Source organism: Lottia gigantea (genome assembly GCF_000327385.1).
Source record: "Lottia gigantea unplaced genomic scaffold LOTGIsca_1, whole genome shotgun sequence".
Lineage (NCBI taxonomy): Eukaryota > Metazoa > Mollusca > Gastropoda > Lottiidae > Lottia > Lottia gigantea.
Genome location: NW_008706746.1, coordinates 5516643 through 5543173, shown reverse-complemented (window position 1 = coordinate 5543173; position 26531 = coordinate 5516643). Strand labels below are relative to the sequence as shown.

At 32.5% G+C, this 26531-nt stretch overlaps 2 protein-coding genes across 2 annotated transcripts; both read left to right on the top strand.

Annotated features, from left to right (window-relative positions):
• Nucleotides 1-5837: 5837 nt before the first annotated feature.
• Nucleotides 5838-15059, top strand: LOTGIDRAFT_52481 (hypothetical protein; the record flags this gene model as incomplete). The annotated part of the gene is made up of 5 exons (XM_009045731.1): nucleotides 5838-5966; nucleotides 12296-12340; nucleotides 12959-13068; nucleotides 13448-13983; nucleotides 14911-15059. Coding segments are annotated over 5 exons (969 nt in total), but the record flags the coding sequence as incomplete, so codon positions are not given.
• A 4866-nt stretch (nucleotides 15060-19925) lies between these two features.
• Nucleotides 19926-25376, top strand: LOTGIDRAFT_103205 (hypothetical protein; the record flags this gene model as incomplete). Its single annotated transcript, XM_009045730.1, has 9 exons — nucleotides 19926-20026; nucleotides 20404-20528; nucleotides 21806-21873; nucleotides 22217-22368; nucleotides 22883-23015; nucleotides 23434-23479; nucleotides 23852-24036; nucleotides 24649-24757; nucleotides 25231-25376. The coding sequence occupies 9 exons, from the start codon at nucleotides 19926-19928 to the stop codon at nucleotides 25374-25376; spliced, it is 1065 nt and encodes a 354-aa protein (XP_009043978.1).
• Nucleotides 25377-26531: the final 1155 nt, after the last annotated feature.

Here is a 26531-nt window from a genome sequence, read left to right as displayed (position 1 = left end):
ATCAGTGATCGAAAGTCGGTTGTCAACACCATGTTAGGAAATAAAATAACGTTAAAGGAACAATTAAAAAATGTACTTACTCAATGTTGAAGTCTACAACGTCTGAATAAAACTCCCATGAATAGTGTAAATGGTTCTAATCAACTTTCTAATTTCGTATTCAAAGCCAATATTTCAAGTCACACAATTTTCTTATTATCGCACTTCCATCTTAAGACATAGAAAGAATCAATCTACCTATAGGGGTTCACAAATCTGTTTCGAGTCTTAGGAAACAATTTAAAGAGAATCCACAATGAAGCTAAGCTATAAATCTGTTGTCTTATCGTGAAAGTCTTGGGTCAAACATATATGTAAATGTAAGCAGAAACAAGGAACAAAAATGACCTATCCTTCATGACTTAATAAATATATACCAATACTTATTAACTGACGAAGCAAACACAGCGGTAAATTGCACAACCAGTATATACTATGGCCGATCTGAAAGCAATAATGGTAAAACAAGAACCAAAGAGAAGGACTAAACATACAATTTAATTTACTAATACCAACCAAGCTTACTCTTTAATAATACACTTATCGTTATTGTAGTCACATCTTACAATTTCCAACTGTCAAATTACACGACTTAATGGTGTATACATTAAAACCTTTCCTTTGCCGCATCAAATAGATGTCATTTGCCAGGAATATTTTATCTATAAACGGCATCATTATGACAGATCATGTACACAATAACACTAATATTTATTAAAAGCTCGTACTAAGATTTGTTTTAATATCAATAGTGTAAGGGTGAACGTGAGCTAATTATTCTTTGATATTTGTTCTGACTGTATCTTAGGTTATTCTTGTAGTTGCACTTTATGGATTAAGAATATTACGTCCCTTGAAAATAACGATTTTTCTTCTATGAACAAAAACACCTCAATGTTGTATTTTATTTTTCTTGTACACTGAAAGCCTTCGTGCTTACACGCCAAACTTGTTATCTTTGCAGAATTTCGGTCGTTATTTTAAATTCAGATCAAGCCAAAGAATTATTTTGATAAACTCAACCATCCTCAAGATAGGAAAAATTCTGATGCTTTAGCCTGAGCTTCAGAGTCTTTCAGGCTTTCACCCTCTAAACCTAAGATGTGTGTACGACATCTTCACCATGTCAAGCTATAACTAGTTGCATATAATACTAACAATTTACAACAAACTTCTATAATGCAAGAAAGGTGGTTATTGCAGGTATAGACGCAGTTCGTAATAAATTGAAATTGTGAAAATGTCTGCACGAAGGATTTCCCATATAAGTGTGTGCACTTTAGTACGATGGACCTTACACATGGTAAATTAAAAGGTTACAATTATCAACAATCATGGTCATAAAGAACTCTTCCTCAAACCTACCACTTCCGTGATAATAACGAACCTAATTATCTTCTAGCCAATTAGATGTGTTATTAAAAATATCCTCAAGACAGTTATTGATAATTAGCACCAAGTTCACAAACTATTCAATACGTGATAAATTTTATAAATTTACTGATTAGTAAGGATTAGCTCATCAAAACAGAAAAATCTGTACACCTTCCGAGTATTGATGGTAAAACGCGAGCAGTTAATAAATGTTTAGACTATCTGTATATTAACTATCGAGCTAAGGTAGAAAAGCCCCCAAAATGTCAAAAAAAAGGTACAAATTATCGAAAGAAATTGTGATTTTTTTTAAGGTATATTATATTTCCATGACCTTAGGATATTCTGAATAATATGCTAGTGGAAATTGGATTTTGAATTAGGCTGAAAGGTCTGAGAGGTAAATAACTCATCAACAAATCTAACTATCGCGAAGATCGAACCAATCTCAAAATACAGAAAACAAAGAACGGTTGTCTAAAGATCAGAGCAGATATCTATTTTGATAACAGAATATCATATAGATGAACAATCATTTACATCTTTTGATGTTGTGTACAGCCATGTACGTGTAGTCCTTCCAATCATACGCTGTTTATTCAGATTTAGACCTCAGGAACCGTGACATCAGAATGAGAAATGTTAATCTTCCCATTACATGCTAATTTTCATTTTCATAAAAAAATTTCCAGACACAAATTTGTATTTTGTTTAATTTTTGAATTAACTTTATCATAATGTTGGAACTGGATCTTTTGACTTTTGACGGATAGAAATGATCTAAAGAATTACTGGAAGTTGAAGAGTTACTTCCCATATCCTGGAAATCTGATTATTTCAAGAGAGTGCCATCAAATAAGAGATAAGGGGATAAGATAATCACGAAATATAAGATACTAAATGATGAGAAACGCACCCAGTGTTATCGTTTTATGCCAATCATTTCTGACCAGTTTATCATGTTGGTGTCTGGGAAATATGTTTCAGGTTAAGCCGTAACTTGACCCCTCCTACTTTATATTATCAAATGTAATAAAATCTTATAAGCAATGAAATAATTTCTGTGATTTAGATTGACCCCCAGATAAGGATCAAAAAGATATTAAATATGTCTAAGAACATATTATTAAATGGTATCTGGATCTGCGATATCGGCAACACAAAACTTAAGGTGGTTGGTCGAAATTTATATTATTTTTTTCAGGTTTCGCACTAGAAAAGAAACTTTGACTATAGCAGGCATTGGATATTACAGCACCCGCTAATTTCATTACTGTGAATATGAGATCTTATGTCTTCAATAATTATAATCAATTAATTTCATGAGGTTTTTCTTTCTGTAGCGTTACTCGATGTGCAAGAGACAGAAAATCCTACACTCACCCTGTATTAATATCTGTTACTAGAATTAATTTGCTATGGGCAATCTAATATGTGCCATTAAGTTAAACCGTCATAAGGTCAATTTAATGCTATTTTTTTGTTCTGTAAGTTACAAAAACACAAAACAGTTTGTGGTTTACCTACATAATGTATGGAGATAATATGTTGCCAAACTTTAATCACGTGACCAAAGTGCAATTTCAAATTTATTTTTTATGAAAATAACGAATAGAAAACGGTACAAATCTAGTTCTTACCTGAATTTCGTCAATGGTTTGTCATCGATTTTCTTCTATGGTTTACTTTAACACGTGTCTTCTATGTTTAGTCATATTATTAACAAAGAAATAAAATAAAACGATTTCAGCAAACTAATGGTAAATACAAACATAAAATTCACCCACGAATTCACAGGTGTACTATTTATCTTCTTTCAGTTAAGGTTTTCTGGTGCACGTTGATATTTCCCCATATTCCTGAAGCTTGTTTGATTACTTATCCGTATTGATAAGCATGAAATAAACAATTAATGCAAATGAAGTCAATTACATTTCTAAACTTCATTCATATCAGACAAGTTAAATCTCGCCTGGTTTTAGATAGGAGATTTATCTCCCTTGTAAGTTAATTATCTGAAGAAACATTACAGCATATCAGTTAATGATTTGCGATTGGAGATATAAAATATCGACATAGTTCGTTCTATTCAAAATACCATAGTCTCATTCTTTGTATTTTCAAATATGTAGAAACAGGCCAAGTTAAAGCGACTGTGTATGATATACCAGTACATTCGAATCACATTACATGATGGCACGAGGATAATAAGAGTAGGTCTAAAAATGTTTTCGTCACATATGGTGGACATCACTCGAACAAGGTAATAATATGCTGAAAATCATGCTGCAAACGAAACGAAACGAATGCGATACGTTTGAATTAATTAAACGTAGAAAACGTCTAAATTCGAACTCGTTCTTCATAAAGTAATGTGTGTTACCTACGATACGTCTTGTAACCTTCTATGTGGTAGAATTTCTTGAAATTGAGCAAATGATGGAGATAGTCATACGAACACAGGATAAGTCTCTTTAAGTACTTTGTAAGAAATGTAATTGTGTGTTAATAACAATGGGCTATTGAACAGCATAAATGACAAGTCAGATCTTCAATACAAATAGAATATCATTAACACTAGCCTATTGTTACTGAACAGGTACAAAGTTATAACAAGACACACTTTATAACTCTCTTAAAACGCAGATCAACATAATTTTGTGTGATAAACTTTTCGGAATGGAATGAAGATAATTCTACTATGATCTGTATCTTTGAGAATATTTTTCTTGAAATCAATCAACAGAGGCTATTTAAGTCATAATAGTTTTGGAAACGAAATTATTTTTAACCAATACCTACCAGTGTTTCATTTGGTAGTACATAGGTCTATTACAGTGGCACAACTACCACAGGGACCGGTTGAACCAAGTCTACGGGTCCACATCCTAAAAAGGGACTCCTCACCCCCAGGAAAATTTAAAAAGAATGCAGGTGAGCATATGTTAAAAAAAAAAAATGTCAAGGGCCCCCACTCATCTAGTTCAGCCACTGGTCTATTAGTATTATAACCACGTCACATTAGAGGAACATACATGTATGTCTCAACGTCACACAGGTACATTAGCGACGCATACCTCAATTATAAAATATATGGTACGATATGTGAATATATGTTCCAATTGTACACAACATTGGTAATACATTCATCAATTATAAACAATGTTATATTGGTAAGAAATTCATTATAGAATATATCTCATTTATAAACAATGTTACATTGGTAATGCATGTTCAATTATAAACAATGTTACATTGAAAGAACGTATCTCATTATTGAATAGAAGTACAGATTGAATGGTAATATCTTTGTAATTAGTTAGGTTATTTATTCAATAAAAGTGTTTGATTGTCAGTTAATTTTAGTTTTTATCTTATTTTCATTATCCGAACAATAAATGCTGGAGGCAGCCTCTTATTAACGGTTGTGACCTATATTTCTGTAATAGAATCTAAAGATGTCGTTTTTCAGCTTAGATTGGTAAGAGAAAATGGTAATATCTCACCCAAATTACAATTTTTGCGCCTAAAAGTTCTGCCTTGAATTTTTTTCCTCGTTAACTTCGGTATCGGATCATCCTAAAGATATGCAAGTATTTAAATAATAACCTCTATATGGAAAATGATCACCAAATGCGTACTAAAGCGTACCGAAACCTGAATTTGTTAATTTAATTTTGTCACAATTGTGAGTATGTGAAACACTTTGAGCTAGTCAAAGCCATCTAGAAACTTCCTTTCATTTTAGCCCGACTAAATTATTTTGTCAATGCTTTATAACTACTATTAAATTACTTAGTCATAGAAAATAATAGAGTAAGATATTTTATATAGGTGTAATTTGTAGTGAAAGGAATTCCAGGTGTACAAGTCCGGTTCACTTGACGACTAACAAGTATTAACAGGCATGTTCATTCAATATGGTGTGATAATAAATAATATTTTCTGTTCGTAAAATACGACGAGACTCAGAATTTTAAGATAATTACAGATTGCGAAGGTAATTGACGATCAGTATTAATGGCATGTTGGTTTTAAGCCATATTTTTTCTATATACTACTGTATTGAAGTCAATGTATCTTTAATGGATTCTTCCAATGCTATTCACTGCGTTAACGAGTTAAGTTAAGAAAATCTATTTCACTTTCCTTTCGTTTGACTTATCGATATTGTGATATAATTTATAGAGGTGGACGATATTGGCAGTCAACAAGATATTTATATTATTTTCTCATCGAAGCACACATTTGGTTGAACTAACGAGGAACTATCTACCATGAAACATTAAAATTGGGAGATAATTTTTTGCGACTTGATTCAATGAGGAATCAATACAATGGAAACGGACGTTTTAAAGAAATATGGTCGATGGTTAGTGGTGGTATTGGTGTTTATTACACAGTTGAAAGCTGAAGATTCAGTTTTACCGGATGAACAACGATTATTACATAAATTATTCTCTAATTATGACACCAGTGTTCGGCCCGTTTTCAATTCATCACATCGTGTAGTTGTATCGTTTAATTACAATCTTATTCAAGTCATGGATATGGTAAGTACATTGGTTTATTTATTATTTTGAAATTCCTGGCTAATACAGATCAGATTGTGGTACCAGTTGTTTGCAGGTTATATACAGATTTTTTTCTCTTAGATATAGTTTGATTTATAAATTTATTAGCCATGAGGTTCGGAATGGTGAAGACTCCCTGCCTCGCCAGACAGATCCACACCAATTTATATATTGGTTTAATGTCAAAATCCGGTTAATAAAATATATTATTGAAATACTCTGAATTAGCTCTGATTGAACGTAAATTAAGATGTTGAATGAATGAAAGGTCTAAAACTTGACTTGGACTGGAATGATTTAGGACTACTCAAACTCGTATGTACCTGACTGACTCCAATTGCCTCATATCTTATCATTTTGTTGACGGTTGCTGGTAATGGTTATTGGAGAGGTTTTTTGAACTGTAATACCGAGATTATAATCTGAAAGACAATTTGTACCTAAACTTTATATGTTATGTTAATGACTAATTCTACATAGTTTGCACGTAATCAATCCAGATATGCGTCCAACATGGTAATTGTGCATATATCAACATCGGTTACAGAAATAATGATGATTTGATTATAGATCAAACTACTTACTTGTGATGGTAAAAAAAGCCATGCTGGTAACAAACATGTAAAATATCAAAATATTTCATTTTAAACCTATATCCTGTGGCACGAAACTTAATAAGATCATTTTCAAATAAAAACTAATTTCACATCAACCGCGAAGCTTTCAATTAAATCTTTTTCAGAATTAATGTAAATTTACATGATTTCCTAGGGAAAGTGGTACAGATGAGTTCAATTTAATCATACATTATTATTGTAACAGTAGTGGGGTCTATACGAATGACGATATGTACCATTTTGAGATGTTTTGTGTTTAAAAATGATAATTCATTCATAGAATAATTTCATAGGCAATTTCGTGAATCAAAAGTCATTTTCAAAGAATGGCAAAATCGGGAGTAAAAATTGTATAGTAGTTGTCTCATCCAAAAAGATCCAATCAGGTGTTTCGAAAAGAGTAATAAATGACTTTAACGAGTTGGATGTTGTTCTTGAATTTTGTGAGATATTTTTTCTAAGATATTTTAGTAAGTTATGAGGACCCACGAGTCGATTTTTAATTCATGGTCGTACTCATAGTCCACTTCATTGTAACTAGAAGAGAGAATATTGAGATTATGTTATATTTACAATCAAGACACAGACATTTAATACCCATGAGACACATAACACTTTATCACCGTTCAACCACTACCATTGGTCTTAATATCGCAGCTCTAATGTCATTTATTTTAGTTTTAACTAACTCATTGCTATTAAAAGATAATTCCTTTGCACGCATCCTGATAGAAAGTACTACCTTATTACAGTTCAAAGAAATTCCGAAATCATTTGACGATTATCTCTGCTTGAAAATTTATCAGAGTATGTTCAGATTTTTGGCACATTCTATTAAATCTATAAACGTTATAGTGAAAAATAAAGATAGTATTTGTCTTAATAATTGCTTCACTAACTTTTTGATTTTTCTGACGTCATAACATCGGCAAAAGCTGCACACGACAACCTAGACGACTATGGTACATTTTAATTTGATTGTAGAGTATAGCATTGTGAAAAGTGATACGGATTCTAAAGACTTGATCCTTGTCAACTGCTATTGACTATATTGAAGGAGGACCAGACGATGGTTTTAAATATGAAAAGTGTAACTGGTATTTCAAATTAGGTTGGTAAGGCAAATGTTATTAGGCATTGACATTTTTAGATCTAGCACATTTGTGAATTTAAGGTAGATAATCGCTGTATTAGGCCTAAGAAATAATGAAACAAGCAATTTCAGACATGGTGATGTGCTTTAACTGTCGAATGCCAAATTATTTGATATTGTCTTGCATATGACATAACACATACATATTGATAAACGGGCATACATTAATATGAAATTGTAGTTTGTTGAGTTTTGTCGGAAATATCATGAGTCATGAGTGAAGCTATCTTGTCGACTTGAATACCCTTGCGTGATGAAACCCTGTAGTGATGATGAAAATCAAATTTTGGTGGAACATTATGTACATTAAATCCGGAGGTAATTTGCCATTGATGTGTGCATCGTTGTTTACTGAAAAATAATCCTTCTTTAAAATGGCTTTATATATTTTTTCTGGCAGATTGATTCATGGCTGTCAAAGGATTAAAAATTCCATGTTAGTCTCGAAGTATGATTTAATGACTAGTATTTTTTTTATTATGATGTAAAAGATTATGGTATGATTAATGTCTGATATTTTATTTTGACCTTCTCAACAATCTCTACAGGGAATTAATTGTGAAACGATTATAGTAAGAGTATCAAATGCTTTGATCAGAAGCTTTAGGTGGGAAAAAGAAAGGCACAACTTCTTTATTCAATGATTATGTTATGTTTGTTACTTCTCAATCCAATTTTACTTGAAAGTTAAAATATCCTATTTGTTATATAATAGTAAAGTTAGTATCAATTTAATCAAAATTAAGCAGCGTATTATGGCATAATATGTACTATACTACTACTATAAAAGTGTCGACAAAATATTGATCTAATAAAATCAAAATTGTAGTTAAGAAATCTCATTATCAAATAGATATTCATCTAAATTCTATATTCCCGAAATGTTTAGATAAAATTGCAGGTTTCTTAGAATAAAAGCCGTCTTTGTATCTCCTCTCTATTGAGAACGTTCAACGATTCTAATAACGATTAAGCTTTGGCTTTTTTCTTTTTTAGATGGTTTGAGCTTTCTATACTATAGTCTTTTCAACAATTTACCTTGGAGGACAACTTCAAGTTCTCACCAATAAATATGCATCAGTTTTTGTTCTTTTCCATCTTGGATATTTGCATGGAAATTTGATATGAATTTATTTTAATGGGCATTCTATATTGTCTACCCATTTTTATAAGTAAAACAATATCTCTAATCACCAATATCCCTATATTCGCTTTTGTTCAATTGCCTAAAATAAAAGGGTAGTGAATTTTTGCTTGACTGCTATTGAGTTCGATTTGGAACATTTATATTGCTGACCATATCGTCGAATGTACAAATATTGTTATATAGTAACTGGTCAAATAGTGTAGTTTGATATTTAACGTAATCATCACACTGGACTAATTTTGAATAAACAAATATGAACCCAACTGATTTGTCTGTCTGTTATTTCAGGGATCGATTTTCTCTTTGGATTTTCTTCGAGAATTTCAACAGCTACTAGATAGATAACTACATCTTAAAGTATAAGATTTTTTTACATCAACAGATCAATGATAAATTAAGTAGAATTTCACCTATAATTTGACATTTAATTAAGGAATATTCTATTATATACCACATGGGATATATTATATTATATAAACGTTTGTTTATAACGCAGTCCGATACAAAGTAGTAGATCCTCGATCTACATAGCTCTTACTGATAGTGTATACTGCTTTTTAAGAAGTTTTACTGCTTTTTTGTTTGTTGAAGGATAGAGTTTTTGTTTCTGGTATTCCAAATATGCTTCTGAAAAAATGGTTATTTTTGTTAGTAATTGTTTTGATTTAAAAATTCATTATTTAGCCACTTTATAAAGACTCAGTTATAATTTCTGACAGCTGGTAGTTGGCGTATGTTACATTGCCTGGCAAGCTATCTTTCCATTAGTTTTTATTTTTAGTCTAGCCACTTCACAGAAGGGTCTACAATCGTCAAAATCACCTTTTGACAGAACCTGATGATAATTGCTTTAACCAATCAAATTCAACTGGGTTTAAGATGTTTCCTTTTCAACGAAACATGTGCCATGGTTATTCGGTAAGGAAGGAATTGTGTTCTCTTACAGATGCTTCTTTATCATGAACAGTAGTCAATGATTATGTAAGATCACACAGAAGCTCTTTCTTTTGCTCCGGGGAAAAGTTTCTGGTGTTATTAATGCACGAAGCTTTTTTCTATTGGAAATTCGAACTGGTATAATGCATCCCAACAGAACAATGATAGTGTGCAAAGAATATTTTAAAAATATTGAATTCAAGCATTTCTATATCTGTCTTGTATTACACAAGAAACACTAATTTATTCTGATGTTTCTAGACATTAACCAAGTTTAATAACCATAGAGAGTCGGTCTGTCGGCAAGATGATATAAAATTTTCATTTATTCAGAATTATGCAAGTTAAACACAATTACAGTTGAAAGGATATTATTTAATACTGATATATTTTTGTTTCAGTGAGACAAAACATTTGTTTTCTTCAGAAATATTCTTTAAAATAGAAAATTTCAGAAGAAAGGAATCAACCTCATCCAGATCATTTTCTTTCACCATCAGCGCAATTTAGAATGCTTTGTCTTGCTCTCTGATAACTTAACTACTTGGGAAATTGACAAAATTTGGATCAAATACAAGGAATGTTGATAAAATATAACTGTCATATGTAATGTAATCATAGTCGTAATAAGGACCTGGAAATAAGCTAATAGAGAAATGATTTTGAAAATGTGATTGTTTATGAAAAATTGTAACCAAATGAAGTTCGTAAAACTACTAATTAATACCTCTTATATATAATTAACACAAATTTAATAATTTGTTGATCACTGGGCGAAAGGATTTATTTACAATTTCTGCATATATGAAGTTTGAACTCTGTCACCTTTGAGATAGGTATACAATTCTATAAAAACAACACAACACAGACCTACTTTTAATTCATTAATTTGTCGGCTTAATAGTTTTGTAAGCTAGATCGTAGAACCAATGATTGAAAAATGTCTCACAAACTTCACAAAACTGAAATTGTGCCTCACCGACATTTTCTAATTATTCCTGACGATTCTGTATTTTCTCATTTCAGTCTCGCCAATATCTCGGTTTAAAACAATCTATAGCACCGTGCCAATTTCATATCTTTCAAACAATTACAATTGTTAATTTAGAACGAAAGTGTGGAGCTGGTTTCAATCATTTAACTTATTGTAACGTGTCGTCTGATCAAACTCACTCAATTTGATTCGAGCTTGCAACCTACAGGCAATATCTGACATCATTGTCATCTTTCTAAACACACCATTTATAACAATGGCCCAAATAGTAAGTTTTAATTGTACACTTCACGTATTGTACGATTATAATTATTATCATTAAAATTAAATTAAAATTTTTCGAAATCGGCAAAGATTTGACCTTATCCGATGCATAATTTGACATGTAAACGATTGGCCATCAAATGCTCCACAATTTCCAGGCTTCCTCCTTGAAAAGAAAGTGGCAATCCAGTTTAGGTGTTTGATTTTCTTTATGCATTGCAAATTATTGAAAATGAACTTATAGTACCGAAGATTATCTGGATATTAAATGCCATCGAGTTCATATTAAGATAACAGATTAATTAAAAGAGGGTGGTATCTATTAAGTTCATTTATTAGTTACCGATATAAAGGTCCTCGTTATAAGTCTTTGTATCAGAATAAATACCAAGAAATATAACATGGATATAATGGTGACCATCTGCCGCTCGTCAATCACCAATTTCATTACATTCAGTACACGTTATTAAAACAATTTATTACTAAATAGTGAAAACATTATATGGTGGTTCTTCCACCGATTATTTGTAGTCATTTTCATTAAGATAGGCTCGGGTCGACTGGCGATTCAAACAATCTACATTGGATTTGAGAGAAACATGAGCGACACATTAGGGAAACGCTCGATAAATTGACTGCTGGTAAATGTGACTAACTGGATGATCACAGCTCTCGAAAGCTCAGATCAACGCAAATATCATTTTCCTTTTTGCTCAAAGGTTGAAAAGAACAACTAATTCGTGGCAACTGCAATATCTCAGTAGACAGTGCGCTCCGACACAGTTTATATCAGAAAAGGTTCTGCTCTCAGATACTCAGTCGATCTGACTCCCATAATGGTGTCTTTCAATCTATGAAATTCATGTACATTTCTCGATGAAAATTAAGTTTGAATCGGCTGAAATATTTCCAAGGATGATAATAATTATTTGATTTCATTTTGCTAATACTATAGGAAACCTGTGATGAAGTGTGATACAGTTTGTTGAATGACGTTTATTTTTTCTTTTAAAATACTCAACAGGGGAATTGCGTGGAATTAGTTTCAGCTTTGCATTGTTACAATGAAACTAATGATTGACATTGCACTAGAAGATTCCGTGGTGATTCAACACATAAGAAGATAAAGACGCGTGATATTTCACTTTTAAATAAACCAGACCAATAATTAATCCTATGTTTTTATTGTCATTTCAGGACGAGAAGAATCAAATCCTGACATTAAATGCCTGGCTGGAATGGGTAAGATTTTAATTCTAGATTCTGATCAATCTCTAGCTAATCGATAATCAATTATTAGGGAGATTTAGAAAACATTTGTTTTATCACCAACTATTATGGTAAAGAGACGTGAATACAGCCTTCCTTCCTTTATTTACATAAATCTTCATTTCAATAGATTAACTTTTGATGTATGTTCTATGTCAACAGTCTTGGTCGATCTTTCAATCCATTTTTTTCTTTTTTAATACCTTGCTCTGTACCGTATACGACACTGAGAATACAAATATGAACTACTGAATATGAATATGACAAATGTAGCTTGATCATTTCATGGGTACGAGGCTAGAAGCAAATTGTCTCCCCAGCAAGCTTTATGGTTCGGGTTACCTTTCTCTCGGGACAATATATGGTTATTTAAATATTATTTTGTGGCTATTCCAGAAGACTTGGGTCAAATTCACAGACGCTCTTCTCATCTTATAAGCATGACTAGCAGAGAATGGTACTGCCAATGTCATCAATATCAATATCTATAATAAGTAATCCGTGGTAAAATTTGATATTGTCTGTTTGTTAATTGTCTGGTAGCCGTTTCCATCAGTAACCTTTACAATTTTTACTTTTATATTCTAACAGTCTTGGAAAGATGAAAGAATAAAATGGGACCCTGCGGAGTTTAATGGTTTAACAGTATTTAGAGTTCCATCTAAAAAACTTTGGCTTCCAGATATCGTTCTATATAACAAGTAAGTTTGAACTTAGAATTAACAATGTACATCTTAGAGAGCTGGATCTTTTATTACTTCCCTCCCCAACAAGTGGACGGCCATAAAATAGATTCGAAAAGATTTTTCAGCCTTTGTGTAGGAGTATCAAGGATAATAATGGATTCTATTTGCAAAATGGAGCAAATTACATAACCTCTAAATGATCCATAAACTCAAACTTCCTAAAAGTATATGCCTTATTTCATGCTCTTACAAATATATAATGTATATTCTATTATGGCTGAAAATTTGTCTTGTAGTCTACCTCCAGCAAACTAAGTTTCTCAAGTTGTTGTCTTAGATTAGTTACGTCCCCTTATCAATGGCTTTTATCATTAAAGCCTATGTTATATTACAGTGCCGATGATTACACCACTGGTTTTATGAAAGTGAACGTGATGTTACTAAATGACGGTACTGTGATGTGGTCACCACCAGCTCGCCTTAGAAGTTCTTGTCACATCGACATTACTTACTTCCCTTTTGATAGCCAATTTTGTAGCCAGAAATTTGGATCGTGGTCATACAGCCAGAGTCAAGTTGATCTAGTTAATACTTCGGAAGTGTTGGAAGTCAGTAACTATATTTCTAACGGTGAATGGACATTATTTAAATATAAATTGAAGAGAAATGAAGTGGTTTATCCAATAAGTGACGAGGTATTCCCCGATGTGACTATCAGTATCATGATTTATAGACGTATATTATACTATGTACTCAACATTCTACTGCCTTGTTTCTGGTTGAACATTCTCAGTGTATTGACATTCTGTTTACCACCAGATGCCGGAGAAAAGCTCACTCTCAGTATTACTGTTCTATTGTCTTATTCTGTTTTTATGTTGCTGGTTGCTGAAAGTATGCCGCCCACGTCAGAATCTGTACCATTAATCGGTAGGTAGTAAAAGATAGTTAATTAATAATTTAAATGGGTTCGATAACTGATATCAACTTGGGGTACTTTTACTTCTTAGTGGTACCAATGATATAACTGGTACTCGAGAAGCCTTAGAAAATTGTGACAGCGCAATGTTACATAATAATCTGGGGGTGATTCAGTAGTCGATTGTACTAAAATTCGTGGTTTTAGAAGAGACCATGAATAGATAGTAGAGGTGTTCTAATGACTCAGAAAAGTACCAGTTTGTCTCACATGTCCATAATTAATTCTTGGTTAGCTAAAAAAGAAGAGAATTACCAGCAGAATTCCAATGAGTGACCGATCAAGAAAGGTCAAAAAGTCTTTTTGTTTATCCAGACTGTACATACAAGGACACTTATGATTTGCTTAAACTTTTAATTCCAGGCAATATTAGAACATAATGATATGATTAAGAAACATGATAAATAGTTTGCTTAATTTGACATTAAAAAATAAGGAAACCCATCTTTAAGCTAATAAATGGCGAACGTAAGGTCTTTCACTCTCGGAAACAACCAATCAAATTACATAATCCTCAAAAAGTTTCGATTTCAAAATCTCATATTTTCACTTAATCAAAAAGTTAGAGACGAGTAATTGGGTAAGGCAATTCTTTACTATGTGAAATGATAAATACAATTGAAAGTGCAAACTCCCATCCCCCATAGGAATGCCATCAGTGGTTCTTTAACTGAAAAATGAAAGGCGAATTATGTTTTGGTTCAACAATTTATTTTTTTACTTTACGATACATATCATAAATCACTATGCGGTAGAAGTGGTTCTGTTTATGGGTACCAGGAGATAAGCGAACCTGGGCATTTAATACGGCAAAGTGTAGATTGTATTTTACGTGTATTTTGATATTTAATAGAATGATGTATGTTTTTTTTTTGTAGAAGTTTACCTGACATTATCCATGGCGATGTCTTCCGTATCAGTTATAATGACAGTTATGGTAATGAAACTACATCACAGTCCTCCCAATGTACAAGAAGTGCCTTCCTGGGTTCGATATTTTATCCTGGGATTTCTTGGAAGGATTATTCATTGTAAATGTATTTCTCTTCCTGGTAAAAAGAAGCGACCAACTCCGCGAATCATGATCACTTCCAGTACTAATAAAGATACGGAAGTGACATCAAGCCTTCTAAATGATCTACCAGCTCGAGTTCGAACTTCTTATTCCTCTGATACTTCCAAACCAGACGACAATCACAGTTTTGACTTCCGGTCAAGTAAAGGACGAAGTGTCTCGAATCAAGAAAACAACTCGGACCATCGTTCAAATATTTATGAACGTTCGAGTGCGGGTATGGAAGAACTGTTGAAGTATTTGAAATTAATTGTTGAGAAAAGTGATAAGGAAGAAGAAGATAATGATCTTCAAGATGAATGGAAACAAGTTGCCTTAGTAGTTGATCGTGCCATGTTTTATTTATTTTTATTTATTACCTTATTTTCTACATTAATGGTATTGGTGATTGTACCTGCTATTTCCTATGTAAGATCTGGTGGTAAATAAACAAAATAAAACTTTTGAATATATCATTTTTGTAAATAAAATTCAAGATTACATCTATTTCTGTTTCTTTTTTATTGTCATGCCTACGATTTTACAGCTCAATATAAAGGAAATAATAGCCTATGGAAATACATCAATAAGTAGTTCTGTTGATTCTGAATTGCTGTGAGATTATTAATTGTCAATAGTAACTAGTGTTTTTTTTTCAATCTCTAACAGTGAGCAGGATAAGTTGATCATTAATTTATTCAGTAAAATAATAAAAACGTGACTGTAAATTCTATGAGTTCCTTTTAGATCGACGTGTGACAAGTGTTGTTATGTAGCTAAAGACACAACCAGGAGCAGTCAAACTAACTTGGTACCAATTGCCGAGTGCATGATCATTCAGGGTATAACTGGACATGTATAGAACGTGTGCCAATGCTTTTGGCCATTGAGGGCCTCCAAATGGGACAAGAAAAATATGCTAGATAAAAATATACACAGGTATCACAGTGTATTAGATACATCAAACTAGGAAAAATGGTTCACGCCAGACACTGTTTGCTGCATTGGCTCTCCAGATACTCCAAAAGGGTCTACAATTTCGTAATCCTAAATATAAAAAAAATGTCAAACCCACCCTAACTTCAAATGGCTATAACTTTGGGTATTTTTACCTGAGAGACAGAAAATTATCTAAATAATTCTATTTTGAAACCCTGTAAAACTCGCCAACACAATCTGCTATTATTGGGCGTCCTTTTTATTACGTAAGAACCACTAATTTTCTTATGGAATTTCGTAAGAGTGTACAAATGTCTTTGACGGGGCACTATGTCTGGCTTAAGGTAATCGATTTGTTCTGCTTGAATGAAATCTTGAAGTAGATATTTCAAAATATTTGTAATTAACGTGGTGGTTTCCATGTAAATAGGATTTTGTATAGGAGTATACTAATCAAGATTACTTAATTGTGCTTCAGCTTCATTAACATAATCCTGCCTATTCAAGATTACACATCAACTACCCTTATCACTTTTCTTGATAACATTTTTAGAGCGTTTTCCAGTAAACCTATATCTCCAGTTCGAGTTCAGTTCGACTTTCGTTAGCATTCCGCGACCCTGCCTCGGGATCCTGGTCGTCTTTCCATGTTATGCTCACCCAATTTGCCACCTCCATGACCCTCTCAAAACCAACAACACCTGAGTTGGATACGAGGGAGGGAATCATTCGCTCACATACCGTCTCCGACAAACATGGGTACGAGCTAATCCACTTCACTGGTTGATTACTCTAGCAGGAGCAATGGGGCAACTAAACCTCGTACCAACATATACGTCCACCGGTCATCTCGGAGACTCAGAGAATGAGTTATCACGTCAATAAACCGTTCTTCTAAGGAACACGGACATAGATTTGCAGATCCGTACGTCGCTTCTAATCGCCCCCTGTTCCAACACACACCGGAAATATTCCTATACGAACCCAACCAACCTACTCAAATACCCACAAACCTTTTAAAAGACTTCTTCCTCCATAAAATTATTTCCATTTAGAATTGGTCCTATCATCGAAGCCACTCATGTGCCACCAGGCTGGGCAAAAATCTGAAATATGGAAAGAACACTCTTTGATAATAAAGCGACAAGATGAACGAACGTCTACATACATATATGAGCAATAGAAATTTTAATCCGGAGAGCGCCAGTTTCTGATTCCTTTTTGGTTGTCGAAAGACCTATGTTTCTCGAAGAGGCTTCGGTTAATAAGTGACCTAACTAACTGTGGGTTTTTCAATGAATAAAGACAATATAAGCAACAATTTCATACCTTATAACAGTGAAAGTTTCTCCCATTGAGGTACTTTAGCCTTCAACCTCTTCATACAACAATGAACTCCTTGATTACATACAGTAGTTTTTATTTCTTAACCCTGATTTCGGCTCACGTCCATGTTGGGATTTAAGACAATACATGTATGTTGAGAATTTGTTCGATTGGTCGTACTTTCTATCCCTGTAGAGGCAGGCCTTAATTACTTGACAAATCGAACGTACCCAATCAAGAATGTTCTGACTAGAAAGAACTGTTCATCATTCATTATAACAATAGGTTGTACTACACTGAGCACAATTCATCCCTAATAGGATTAAAGAAAATATATTCTCCCTGAATGAAATTTTGTAAATATCCAGACAAGTGCAAGGCGAAGACAAAAAAAAATTTTTCAACGTTTGTTCTACTTAAATTCGTACAGTAGTTTTTTAACAGCTTCAAAAAATCGTAACGGACTTACGTAAACATTTGTTTTGGCGTAAAAAAACTTAAACAACTAAAGCATTTTAGTTAAAACTTTCAGATACTTTTAAGGGCACATTTCTCTAGATATTTGTGTACAGTTTTCACAAACATTTTACGTCCTGTTAGTGGAAGGTCCCTTGAACGCAGGGGTGGGCAACCTACGGCCCACCAGTAATGTTTTTGCGGCCCGCAAGATGTCTAAAAAAAAAACCTATGTAAATAGATGAGGATCGACAATTGAACGCTGTTACTACGTTGGTACAGTTACCTTGTCAGCTTTACTTGTAAGGATTGGGGATGTGGGTGTGTGTAGGTTAACCTAACCTAACCCTAACCCAGTTGTTAGTCCTCAACCCAACCCTAAAGTTAGTCACAATAGTAGCTTATAACAGTTGCTAGTCCTCAACCTAACCCTAAAGTTAGTTACAATAACAGGTTATATATTTAGAACAGTTGCTAGTCCTCGACCTAACCCTAAAGTTAGTCACAATAACAGGTTATGTATTTAGAACAGTTGCTAGTCCTCAACCTAACCCTAAAGTTAGTCACAATAACAGGTTATATATTTAGAACAGTTGCTAGTCCTCAACCTAACCCTAAAGTTAGTTACAATAACAGGTTATATATTTAGAACAGTTGCTAGTCCTCAACCTAACCCTAAAGTTAGTTACAATAACAGGTTATATATTTAGAACAGTTGCTAGTCCTCGACCTAACCCTAAAGTTAGTCACAATAACAGGTTATATATTTAGAACAGTTGCTAGTCCTCAACCTAACCCTAAAGTTAGTTACAATAACAGGTTATATATTTAGAACAGTTTCTAGTCCTCAACCTAACCCTAAAGTTAGTCACAATAACAGGTTATATATTTAGAACAGTTGCTAGTCCTCAACCTGACCCTAAAGTTAGTTACAATAACAGGTTATATATTTAGAACAGTTGCTAGTCCTCAACCTAACCCTAAAGTTAGTTACAATAACAGGTTATATATTTAGAACAGTTGCTAGTCCTCAACCTAACCCTAAAGTTAGTTACAATAACAGGTTATATATTTAGAACAGTTGCTAGTCCTCAACCTAAAGTTAGTTACAATAGTAGTTTATATATATAGAACAGTTGCGAGCCCTCAACCTAACCCTAAAAGTAGTCCCAATTGAGCGTATAGAAATTGACTTGCCCGAAGATGAAACTACCAAATTCCGTCAATCTAGGGAAGCCCATTGGATTGAGACATTGAATACAGCAAGACCTATAGGACTAAATATTCATCATAATGTAGGCATAGCACCCTTTGTTGTCCCGTTTAATACAACCAGCAATCGAGCAAGCAAGATAGTTCATGCCCACTATAAGAGCCTTCAAGAGAAATTCCCCCATGTCTATAAGCAGAAAATGATAGTTGCATATTCAAAAATAAGAACTTAAATGATAATATTGTTCATAGTAAACTAAAAACAATCAGTACAAAACAGATACTATACTTTTTCTAATTTCAGATCAGAATAAGAACAGAAGAAAACCCAATATCAAGACCCTTAATCCTAATTTCTAAATAAAGTGTCTGCTCCACCCTAGGCCTGTACATTTGGGAGAATCAAACCCTCCCTTCCCCGAAATCAAAAGGTAGGTAGTCACAGTAGTCACTAGAGGTTAAACCTACACGTATGTAATAGCTAGCTATTCTCAAAAATAATCGACACCAATTAAAACTTTCTAAAATACTACAATTTTGGTTAGCTGAAAATAGAGCTGATTATAGCAGACTTAGAATAATTTAGTTGAAAATAGACTTGAAAATAGAATAGTTTCTGGAGTTCAACTAATAATATTTTAAAGCTAACTCAGTTAATTGACCTAGTAGGAGATACATAGCATAATATATCATAAATATTTTCGGGAATAATTTACGACGTTTTTGAAAATTTGCATGCTGCACATTTTAATCTTTAAGAAATTATTCATTATCATTACTATTATGTTATTTAGTAAAACTATGAAGAGTTTCGGACTACAAGAATATGAAGTGTCTGGAGGTTAGGGACTATATCAATACTCTTTAGTAAAGGAGGTGAGGAAATCAATGTAAGTAAAATCGAGAATGGAAGAGCAGATGAAATTTCTACACGATAAGCATGTCAAATTTTTTCAGCGAATTCTACAGATTTTACCAAGCAGATATGCCACCCTTGACTCTAATAGGTATGTTGTACAGAGTGACATATGATTTGTTTTCAGTATTTCACAGCTCACCGTCAAAATTTGGGCCTCCTATCAGTATTAGAGTTCACAGCTCACTGCTGCCTCCATATCAATGTGTGTTCAGAATTAGGTACGCTAAAAAATGTTTGGTCAAAAGTACAGTGAATCTGTCCCTTTAAGGGTAGTTTTGTTTGTCAACAGATGTTGATGATACTGGTAGAGTTCTATACATAGCAGGTTTCTGTTTCAATTTTACAATATAATTAAACATGACAGGTTCCATAGTTCATAAAGTTGTTATTGTTACGGTATGAAAGTTCTTATGTCCTGTTATTAGTTTTTATTACTAATAAAGTATCATTGTAATATTGTTTCAGAATGACCATTGCCTTCTTTGCCTTATCTGGAATAGATGTATTAGATAGTTTAAATGTATTGGATAAAGATAGAGATAATATTATTGAATGGATATATTCTTTACAAGTTCTACCAAATCAGACAGGTACATCAGATCCTATGTTCTACTAATCAATTGATTTTTGTTCATGTCAGCTGAAATATATTATATATCAATTTTTGTGGGATATGTTTGGCATTCAAAAGCATCAAAACATGATGTTTCAAATTCACTGCTTTTGAATATTCAATTATACCTCTTATTGTGACATAATGCTTTCATTCAGAAAAAATACTTATTAAATAACCTTATGCCACAGGATATATAAAGATTTTTCAAGAACAGTTAGAACTGTAAGCACTTGCCTCAAAATTGTTTAAAGATGGGTTCCCTTATTTTCATTATGAAAATGAATATGCTGATACTTATATGAATAGACAGTATATACATGGACATTTATGTTTGGTTTAAACTCTTAATTATGTAATAAGAACATAATGATATGATTAAGAATACATGATAATTCATTAGATAAAACGATTAATCAAATGGTTTGCTAAATTGACACTAAAAAATAAGGAAACCCATCTTTAAGGGTACGATATTCATAAAAATAAATTTTTACTTTTGCGTTCTATAACTTATTGAATAAAAAAGATAATAATATATTATGACTATTCAAATCTTTAGCAAGTATTGATATATATTTTGCTTAAGGCAGATACAAGAAAGATTGATTGTGTTAATCATATTAGAGGTTTAGTGGTAATCTGTGATAATATCTCACGACATGTGTCAGAAATACCTTTGATGTGATTAATAGAACTGCTATTGGTTCACTTTGATACAGCTTTCCATTATATCCCAATGCAATAGTCATGAATATTCAAGGGAACTTATTAACACCTAAGTTTCATAACCATTCTGATTAGAATGAGACCAAACTTTCCTTCCATTGTTTTTATTAGCTTTTATTTTTGATATAGCCACTTGAGTTAGATTCTAACTACGACGACACCCCTCTTGAACGTTCTTCAAATTAACCTTTTGACTGAAAAAACGATGAGGTCTCCTTTATCCAATCAAATTTCTAACATTTGGCATTTTGTGATGTGTTTCAGGTAAGGCCAAAAGGTCAATTTGACAAACAATCTTTAGACCCTAACTGAAGTGACTGTTTTAAAGATGAAGCTAATAAATATACTGAACGAAAGTTTGATTTAATCTTAATTAATAACATACATAATATTTGCTTTTTAAAACTTAAATCACTTAGAATATAAACATAATCGATTATTCCTATTTTTTCTCCATTATATTGCATATCTCCAAAAGATAAATAATACTACGTTTGATTAAAAAGAATCTTTCATATTTTGCAGAATCTAATTTACATCGTTGTGGGTTTAGAGGGTCCCCAGCTATTGGAAGTTTTTATGACACAGAAAAGGTAGGTATCAGATGTCAGGTTAAGATGGAACTGCTTTTACTAACCCACAAACATAATTCTGTCAGACAATGTGGGAATGTACCATTCTGTTGACTATATAGATATATTCGAGGCCCAATTATACTTACTAAAATGCTGATTTGCCCTTCATATTTGGTCTCTGCTGCCTAGCTAACATTAATCCTTACATAAAAAAAATATTATATTAGATTTTTTAGGAGCAAGCACTGGAAGCCAACTCCATGACACATTTTGAATTTTTTTGAACAAGTAATGGTATTATAAATTTGGCACAGTTACGAGAATATGACATTGATATTGTATATTTTTTGATATATTTCAGGCTCAGAAGAATAGTATAAAGTATGATTGTGGACATATAGCTGATACATATACTGCATTATCTAGTCTAGTTATATTGGGTGATGATCTCAGTAAACTAAACAAACGGGCTATATCAGCTGGATTGAGAGCCTTACAACAAAAAGATGGCAGGTTTGTTGAACCTTATAGTTAACCTTGAATTTAAAAGGAAACTAGTGACATATTGTTATTAAAAAACTTGTGAATGAGTTTATACAAGATGGTGACTATGTGATCTGTTTCCATCAATATTTTACTTATAATTTAAGAACACAGTTTATCTATTTTGTTTGTTAGAGTCAAATAAGTTGCAAAATATTGTCACTGGAAAATTTTTCATCATCAATGTCACTCAGCACATGTCTTTAAATAAACATTCCGAACTTTTCTCGAAAGGTAAACATTAGAACAAGTTCTATTTGTCCAACTTCTGTAGGGACACAGGCTGAAAAGGTCAGGTTTTATGAAGTTTTCAGTGTGAAACTCTGTGTAAAAAAATGTTTCCAGTTCTTTTTTTTATTTCTTAGTTCAGCCAATTTTAACTAGAGTTATCTTTCTTTGAAGTCTAAATGCTATATTGTTTATTTGATTTTTCTGAGCATAGAATATGGATAAATAGTGTAACTAAAAGACATTATCTTTACAGTTTTTGTGCAGTACCTGAAGGCAGTGAGAATGATATGAGATTTGTATTTTGTGCTAGTTGTATATGTTATATATTAAATGATTGGAGTGGAATGGATATAGATAGAGCTGTAGAATATATCAAAAAGAGTGTGGTAGGTTTCCCTGTATTCCTCTGTAGAAATAGAACCTTTACACTTTACAATGAACATTGGTAGGCTTATAAAACAATATTATAACTGTCTTGCATTAAGTGAAAGATGCAAGCCAACATCATTGACCATCATATTAGAGTTCTGTTTTTCATGTGAAAAAGAAAAAAATCGCTCTTACTGTTTACTAAGTCACCCTATTTCATTGAAGAGGTACATACCAGACTTACTCAGATCAGGTTATTCTAGCATTAATTCATCCTGTAACAATCGTTTTGCATTGATTGAAACAAGGAAATTTTGAAATGGTCTTGTAAACGGTGTATAACGATGAGATCAACAAAATATAGAAATATATGCAGCTTCAGGAAGTGTTTTAAAATGGTATCTAATCTAAAGTTAATCACTTTTTGCTTTTCAGACTTATGAAGGCGCTATAGGTCAAGGTCCAGGTCTTGAAGCCCATGGTAGGTTAACATTTACTGTATAGCTTTTGTCAAATAGAAATATATACTATGCTTGATTGATAGTGGCAAACTAAGTAGGATACTTTCTGGTCTGACTGAATGTTTTGAAATTAATCCAGGCATAGAAAAGTTCAGCACCTTTAGATTTTGTCAGTCAATCAGGTTGGTAGTGCAGATATGGCAAAAGTGTTTAGGTGAAGTTAGACAAGCAGATTGCTTTTACATTTTCTCAATAGTTCCAAATCGAAAAGAGTGTAAAATAGCTCCTCTTTCATTGCATGTTGCAAATTTTTGTGCATTACATATTTTCAATAGCAAAGTGGAACATTGTTTTATTTCAATAAGGTTCATTGCTTTGTTATCAATTTTCAGGTGGTCCAACATTCTGTGCAATAGCATCTTTAACTTTAATGGGGAAATTACAATCAACATTCACACAGAAAGAATTAAAACGTTTAAAAAGATGGTGTATATTTCGTCAGTCATCAGGGTTTAATGGTAGACCAAATAAAGTAGTTGATACTTGTTATTCTTTCTGGGTTGGAGCTACATTAAAGGTAGATCTAATTTCTTTCCTTTTGTCATGAGTTCCTTCAGATAAATCTATGAATGTCAAAAAGTTTTAAATCTGCACAACCTACATAATTGACTTTATTAGTACATGTATTGGTATCTCATAATCCAAAGTTAGATTAATATTTTATTAGAACTTATTCAAGCTTCATTTTTGAGGCTCTGAAAGTGAGGTTGATTACTCAAATTACGTCATCTATTGATAAGATGGGGACATCATGTGAATGAATACATGTAGCCTATGTGACATCACTAAACACCCGATCGACAGTGAGAAAAATAGCTTAAATCTGCCCTTTCTCAGAAATGTGTGAAGGTAAAATTCATCTGAAAGTGTCATTAAGTAGCTTAATCAATTCCACTTTAATGATGTAAAATATTGTCAGTTTTGAGCTAGTGGGTTGGAGAAAGGTGCATTAAAGACTACAAGGTCACACTTATACTGCAGTGACTGGATCCAATATGGCCAATGTGTGAATAAGGTCTATAGGTAACATTAAAACTAATCTCCAATTTGATATATAAAAATATATAATGAATAATGATTTATGATAAAAACTTATATAGTTTTAAACTTAATACAATATCTATTTTAGATACTAGAAATATTTGAGTTGTCTGATGCAGAGTTTAATAGAGGATATATTTTAGAAACACAGTCAGATATAACTGGTGGATTTGCAAAGTGGCCTCAAACTTCTCCTGGTTCGTAATATTTTCTTACTCATAACAATTAAAATGGTCTTTTATAAGTCATTTTATTAATATATAGATATCAGGTTGTGATGTTCAAACTGATGATTAGGTCCTTGGTTACCAATAGGGCTGCAATGATTCTCAATATACTATACAATACTCACCAAACGATACAATTCATTGCGATAATTAGCACAATTCATTTATCAAAGAAGGAAAAAGAAAAAATAGACAAAATTTGTAAAATTACTAACAATCTTGTCACTATTAAGCACTTTTACCAACCTGTTAGACTGTTGCGTCCAGAGGCTCCCAGCAGTGCATTGTTGTAAACAGTTTTCAGTGTTTATCTTGGAATAATACTATTTAATATTGTCCAGGATCTACTCTCTCTGTGGTGTCTGCTTGTACCTCCAGGTTAAAAACATTGAATTAAAAAATTTACTTTGGGGACACCATAATTTATGTTGTTTATATTGTAGATGCACTCCATGCCTATTTTGGTATTTGTGGTTTATCATTATTGGGTGAACCTGGCCTTATTAAACTCCATCCAGCTTTAAATATTAGCCAGCGTGCCTCAGATCATCTTCAATACATACATCAACAATGGAAACAGAACTCTTGATTTAATCTCTATCAGAAAATAGCTGTGTTGGTAAAGGGAAGTGTCATCTCTACAAATATGGCTGTGTTTATACCAAAAATTGCTTTTGGTTACATGCACAGGCTCTAGAAAAAGTGAAAGTGTCTATTATCAGATAACTTGGTCTAAAACAGCTGGCATTTCTTATGTCAGGAGAGTGCAGAAAAGTAGGACGTAAAACTCCATTCATTTCATTTCATTTATATCAGGAAAGATCTGATGATTCTGGTATGAACACCACTTCAATCTACTGTGATTTATCGTATTGATATTGATAAGAGGTTTAACTTAAAGATTAAATTTTATTTATATTCCTTTCAACTCATTAAAAAGTTTTGAAATATTCATTAATTTTATAAACTTTCATTTTTTGATATATATGATTGACAAGGCCGTATCAAATCAATATAAAAACAAGACTCTTAAATTTGGTTGTCGTTACCAACGTAAGGCATTTGCCTCCGTTCCACTATGGCCTTGATTGAACATTTACATGAACAAGTTGGAAATATTAATGTATTTTTAAAAATTAAGGATATCTTTACCCAACCAATCGGTGGTTTGGGTAGCTTTTGAGTTCAATTTTGTAATGCAGCTCTTGATATGCATCATGGACAAAAATTTATATCGGTTTTTGCTCAGTAGTAGATCTGCTTCAGACCACATCTAGTTGTCATCTTATTCCTCATTAAGTGGAGTTACTTCCCTTGTTATGTAATAATCTTTCTTTAGCCTAAGCCACCTCATTGTTTATCAGTTTTCTTTTACCAAGCATTCTGCACCTGATGGTTATAGGCAGCTTTTTTTGGCTATCAGTGATTTATATGTTAACAGGGTACAGCCAAAAAGCATGTTAATATTTTGTTAGCATCAGAATTATCTGTTAAAGAGTATTATTATAAAATTTCAACTTTATTTGCTTGTATTTATGTTGTTTTAATGAAAGATATATATGTGATTTTGTTATTGGTTATTGTTAAAAGTGCCTACTTGTTATCTTAGTAAACTTTATATAAAGTACTTATTCTGAAGTCTATAATGATCATTGTAATATTGTATGCCTGCACAATGCATTGTATATATGGTAAATTACCATTCTCTTTCTTAAGATGTAAAACTTTTTTTGCTTATGAAGTT